The sequence below is a fragment of the Thamnophis elegans genome, chromosome 12, assembly GCF_009769535.1.
Source record: "Thamnophis elegans isolate rThaEle1 chromosome 12, rThaEle1.pri, whole genome shotgun sequence".
In the NCBI taxonomy this organism is placed as follows: domain Eukaryota; kingdom Metazoa; phylum Chordata; class Lepidosauria; order Squamata; family Colubridae; genus Thamnophis; species Thamnophis elegans.
The window spans coordinates 41,914,681-41,920,914 of record NC_045552.1 but is presented as its reverse complement, the minus strand read 5'-3'; the positions used below and the strand labels follow the sequence as shown (position 1 = coordinate 41,920,914).

The 6,234-nt window shown below is 37.9% G+C and overlaps 1 protein-coding gene across 1 annotated transcript; it reads right to left on the bottom strand.

Moving 5' to 3' along the window:
• Window positions 1-909: 909 nt before the first annotated feature.
• On the bottom strand, window positions 910-1,331 carry LOC116516170 (40S ribosomal protein S12-like). Its single transcript, XM_032228581.1, has one exon. It carries the CDS (start codon window positions 1,329-1,331, stop codon window positions 933-935), a length of 399 nt encoding a protein of 132 aa, XP_032084472.1. The 3' UTR covers window positions 910-932.
• Between the last annotated feature and the right edge of the window lie 4,903 nt (window positions 1,332-6,234).

The following is a 6,234-nucleotide window of genomic DNA, read 5'->3' as shown; positions in this document are numbered from 1 at the left end:
ATAATGTACTTTTCACAGTTAAGTCCATTTCATGGAGCTCCAACATGAAAAGCAAAACTTTGAAATATTCTCTTTGGATGAGAGAATCTTTCCAATGTTCTTTCTCTTACATTCAACTTCGCCACTGGTTTTCCATCGCTGGAGGTTTACAAGAAAAATTGGACAGCCATTTGCCCAAGATGGAATAAGAATTCCTGACTTGGACAGGAGGTTAGACTAGAAGACCTCCAAAGCCCCTTCCAGTCTTATGATTCTATAATTCTTTCCATCATATTCATGAAAATGGACCAAATTTCACTTTTTTAAAAAGCCCAAAAAATATCTAAATGGATTATAAACCTATGTTACTTTTAGGATAGTAAAACAGATACTTTGGCATTTGGTAAATGAATAGGTGTAATAACCAAGTGCCCATTTCTACTAAATTCTAGATAGCAATTTCAGAATTAATGTTCAGGCAAGCAGTAGGGTTTATCATACATACAAAGAAAGAGTGATAAACATCAGCATGTTTTTGTTACTATCCAATCTGCATGTGATAAATCAGTCATAAGGAAGTTACTCCCACACTGGAATTAAAGAGCTTGATCTGCACATCAGCGTAATAAGGTAACTGGAGAGAAATCTGTAAAATTATGTCCTGCCTACATATAGATGTATGGGAAAATGACTATAAGTAAGCAAATCCCATTAATTGTAACAGCCAAAGCATGTGGGGCAGATTGTGTCTAAGCAGCTGAACAGTATCAGTTGTGTAGTCACTCAGTAAAGTTAGCCACGCCTAATTTTACAGGTAATATAACAAAATCTTGCTACTTTCAAGGAGACTTGCTGATCTGATACTTTATATAAAAATCAGGATTTCCCAGGTGGCTTATCAAGTAAGAAAGATCCTTGAGTTTATTTTTTCAGTTCAAATGTATTTTATTTGTTCATTTCTTGCACTTGAAGTATTCTTTGATGACATTTTTGGCCTGAGATTCTTTGCCATAGTCTTTAACAACCACACAACAGCAACCCACAACTTTATGAGGCTTTCCTTCTCTATCGATCTTGCAGAGACCTACACACTCACCAAGCTTCTTGTTATCATCAACTTTTATCAGATTGATTTGATGTTCAGCGCAAAGAGCTTCAACCAGCTTTACATAAATAGGTTCATCACAATTGAATGCAAGAATGCAAAGATGGGCTTGATGTTTGTCCAAGGCTTTGGCAGTTTCATGAATTCTATGAGCAAATCTATCCTGAATAAGTGCCATTTTCGGCACCTCTTGACGGGCAGTGTTGACATGCATTATGCCTCCAGCAGTTATGCCTTCCTTGGACATGGTTGGTGGTAAATGCTCCCACCTGGAGTTCCTTACAAATTCCATGAGTCCGATGAAAAGGAAGCATGATCCTTGAGTCTTAAAGAGGGTACAACAAATGTGTCAGAATTAAATTCCACTAAGTTCAGTCTTACTTATGCTCTAGGAAGATATTGCTACCAAAAAGTCACAGAAGAATGAACAACTGACTTTATTTACCACATTATTAGTTTGCCAGTTCTCTTGGAAGGTTAAGGCATTGTGAGAAAGGTGTGGGTTTTTTAAATGAATACAGTTAACTTCATGTCTATGGAGATTCTCAGTTATCCAGGTCATGGTTGTCCCAAAGGTGCTTTTTCAAGAGGCAACTGGAGTTTTTGGTTTCTGTTGTTTTGCTTCTCATCCAAGAACCTTTTTCGGCTCTGGCTGGATGGTGGGGAATGGAAGGATTTATACTCCTTGAGTATAAACAAATATTTATATTCCCCACCATCCAACCACCATCCAACCAGAGCTGAAGAAGCTTCTTGGATGAGAAACAGTGGTGGGATTCAGCCAGTTCAGGAGAACCGGTTGGTAACTTTCTAAGTAGTCCAGAAAACCGATCGTTGGAAGAAATCTCCTTTTGTTTTTTTTCACTTTACAGGGCTAATCCTGTAAGGAAGGCAGGAAGGAAAAATTCTAGTGTTGTTTCTAGCCTAATCTTTACTGACCTGCTTACAGAAACTCCCTCTCCGGTTAACCCTTATTACATTGTAACAGCTAAGGCGAAGCGCCCATCGACCTGAGTGACCTTGAGTTGGCCACACCCACCCAGTCACATGACCACCGAGCCCCACCTACCAAGATAGTCATTAGGGCAGAGAACCGGTTGTTAAATTATTTGAATCCCACCACTGATGAGAAACAAAACATCTTCAAACAAAAAACAGAATCTTCAGTTGCCTCTTGAAGAAGCACGTTTGGAATAGTTAACCAGTTAGAAATGAGAGTTGCAAGCATTTTTTTAAAAAATCAATTCCTTTGTGAAGTTTAGGCAATATCCTTAACAACATGGTTGTAGTTCCTCAAGCTTTTATTTCATACTGTGCAAGGAACTAGGCATATTTTTTTTAAAATCACACCATACAGGTTTGCATGGTTAATTTTGGAGACCATATATGTTGCAGCTCTCTTTTCTAGGCATGTTGCACAGTTAGCCTTGACTTTACAATAACTCCCTTTGATTCTTTGAGCTACGTGTGCTTCCTGGTGCAGTAGAATTTAACAGCCAGTCTCATTTTCCTGGCCAGATAATGACCAATGAACCAGCTCTCCTAATAACTAAATTGGCATTCCAGCAAGGAAGCCCCCATAATGTTGTAACACAACAGGTTTCCTCTTTTAGAATCATCGTTTAGAGTTTTCAGCTCCTAGACTTTCCTTTTTTGACCTACTTATTCTGTAAATTAATTTGCATATGTGTAAATACCTCCAGATGTTTTCCCTATTTATTTGCTATTGGGATCATTCTGCATTTTCTAAATTCCATCTTAACTAGGATAATTTCAAAAGCTGGTAGCATAATAGCAGGCGTACTTTGCCAGGCTTAAGCTTCCTTTGAATCAACTTCATGCCTAGTGATAATAGGCTCTGTTCCACAATGCACTTTAATCCAGTTAGTCATTATCCCAGTCAAAAGTATTTCTGGCAACCCATAGTCATCCCAACTAGGTCAAAGCTCCCATTTAGGGAATAAAAAGTCCTGATCTACATTCTCCAAGAAGCACTTAGTATCCCCAAACATTTGCCGCATGAAGTTCATGTGCTCGTTTTGTTCCTTCCTTAGCCAGGTAGACAGTTTAAGAGATATGTTTTTGTGATGGAATGTGCAATTGGAGAAGCAGTGGATGGGACTCAGAGAAATACAAAGCTTTCCCAGGGAGAAAGTGTTAAAATATTCATGACTGGGAGAGACATGGGAACAAGGTCAGCCAATGGGAGCTTATACAGATCTGAGTCTGCTGCTCTGAGAAGTAAACAAGCAGTCTTTCTTGGCTTGTCTGCTGAAATGAAACAAACTGCTTGTGTTTGCCTGTAATTCTCTTGCCTTGTGTTTACTTGGAAGAACCACCTGTTGGTATTGTACATTTATTCATCTATTCTTATGTATATAAAGAAGTTAATGAATCCTGCTGCATCAGTTATCTGTGTGTGCTTCTGCATTTGAATTTATGCAACAAACTCTGACAGAAAGGCAGTAGAAGTAACACAAAGGTTTCCCAGAGTGTAACCTAGATTAAGAGACTTCACAGTCCTGAGCTGGATGGTGGAGGGGGGGAAGAGGCTGAGCATTGCTGCACCCTAGGATCTGCCAGGATACATCTCTTAAGTTAGAAGGCTATATAGTTTTATCTTGGCAAGATTCTGCCCATTAGATTTAAGAAATAAAGGATTGGACTTGATTGGATATCATTGTGTCGTCTTTGGGCTTGGGCCTGACAGTTCTATACTGGTCTACCATATCTTCTGAAGAGGTTTAATTTTTTAGCCCCTTTTCTCCAGAGACAAATCTGATGCAACTGAAGGAATGAGCTACAGCTCACAAAAGCTTATACTGGAAGACTCAGTTACAGTGGTGATGTGTGGTCATTGGAAGACCTGAAAGACAGATTAGGGGAAAATCCTCTATTTTTCTAGAAGCTGAAAATTACTTGATGGCATGTAATCAAGCCATAGTGGCACAGCGGTTCGAATGCTGCATTGCAGACTAATTCTGCCAGCTGTCAGCAGTTTGATCCTGACCGTCTCAAGGTTGACTCAGCCTTCCATCCTTTTGAGGTTGATAAAATGAGGACTCAGATTGTTGGGGGTAATACCCTGACCCTGTAAATTGCTCAGAAAGAGATATAAGGCACCAATGAGTGGTATATGTCTAAGTGCTATTGATATTGATACTGTTAATCAATCGATCAATCAATCAAGGATTCACATTTGCTCACCAGTCTTACTGCAGCAAATTCTCAAAGCAAAGTTGGAAAACACAATTGGTGACACTAATGAATTTTGTAATTGCATCATCTTCCTGCAAGCTTTTCATCACAAACCATAGCCCAAGTATCTTATTCTAGAATTTTCCAACAACAAAGCACTGGGATGGGCATAGCAGGCTACTTCAGCTCCACTTCATTATGAAGTGCTGAAGCCATTTAAGTTTTGAGAAAACCTTTAGAAAAAGAATACTCTTTCAACCATAGTCCCAAATCTCACTCCTATCATGTTTACTTCTGTGCTAATAACATGTATAGTACTTGGCCATTAGAGGAATGCTGAAACCCTTTAGTGTATAAATGTGATTTGTTTTCATGTTCATATCAGTAGAATTTTATTTCAAGCTATTTGCTATTGTCAATTATTGTAAGAGATCTCTCTTTAAAATGTTCCAAATGTTCCCTAAATTTGATACACATAAATGAACACATAAACACTAACATAATTAAACACTGTCCTTTTTCCCCTCTCCTCACTTTAATTTTTTTTAAAGATATATAACAACATCTTAAGTCATCTTACTGCTAGAGAGATACTTCAGATATTTCATAGATAGGAGTCAGGATAATATTTGCATAAATTGGCTATACTAATCATATACTTCTGAAATTAACTTTCTGAATAAATTTTAAAAGATTTGGTAGTTTACTATTTCTGGCTTGGCTATCTTCAGTCTGAATCTAATAATTAATAAAAAAAATTAAACAAGTAGTATATTACAAAACCTGCACTTGTTCCTTGTCTAGATAAAAACATGTCACTTTTTTTGAAATATCAGGTTTCCAGGTTTTAATTCACTTGGATTTTTATTACACATTTAAAAAGATAAAGTAGCACAGTCTATCTTTTTAATTGTGACACTTTATTTAAAGAAGGGATAACAAAATTGTCAGATTACTTGAATATTTATTCCTTTTAATTAATTAAATGAGTTTACAACTCAACGCATTCCATGCTTGGCAAATGCTTCAAGACACCTATGCATTAAAATAAAGTTTAGGGAAAGGAAGGGAAGTTTTCAAGAGTTTGTTTATATGTAAGCTGCCACATCTTTTTTTTCCTATTGGGCGTTTCACCTAAAAATGGGAAGAAGGTTTTATATTGGATTTGACAATCTAAATAGTGATAGAAGAGAATATTTGTAGTTCAGGATTGAATTGTGAGGTCCTTGGTGCTCTCTGACATTGGTTGTTTTCTTGCAGATATTTCATGAATCAACTAGATAACATCATCAGTGCATGCAGCCATTGATGATGTTATCTACAGTAGTTGGTAACATTAAAATGAAACATTTACAAGCTCCCAGTAGACAGTTGACTCTGGTGCACTGAGGAGTGCAGAGTGCAGCGAAGAGCAACAAAGATGATTAGGGGACTGGAGACTAAAACATATGAAGAATGGTTGCAGGAAGTGGGTATGTCTAGTTTAATGAAAAGAAGGACTAGGGGTGACATGACAGCAGTGTTCTGATATCTCAGGGGCTGCCACAAAGAAGAGGGAGTCAAGCTATTCTCCAAAGCACCTGAGGGTGGGACAAGAAGCAATAGGTGGAAACTAATCAAGAAGAGAAGCAACTTAGAGCTAAGGAGGAATTTCCTGACAGTTAGGACAATTAATCAATGGAACAACTTGCCTCCAGAAGTTGTGAATGCTCCAGTACTGGACGTTTTTAAGAAGATGTTGAATAACCATTTGTCTGAAGGTGTAGGGTTTTCTGCCTAAGCAGGGGGGTGGACTAGAAGACCTTCAAGGTCCTTTCCAACTATATTCTATTCTATTCTATTTATACCAAAGATAGGCAAAATTTAACTTCCTGATGGCTGCAGTGGCTGGCACCCTAATTACAAAGTGCACTGAAACTGCCACATTGCCTGAAATACTGAAGGAAGGAAAT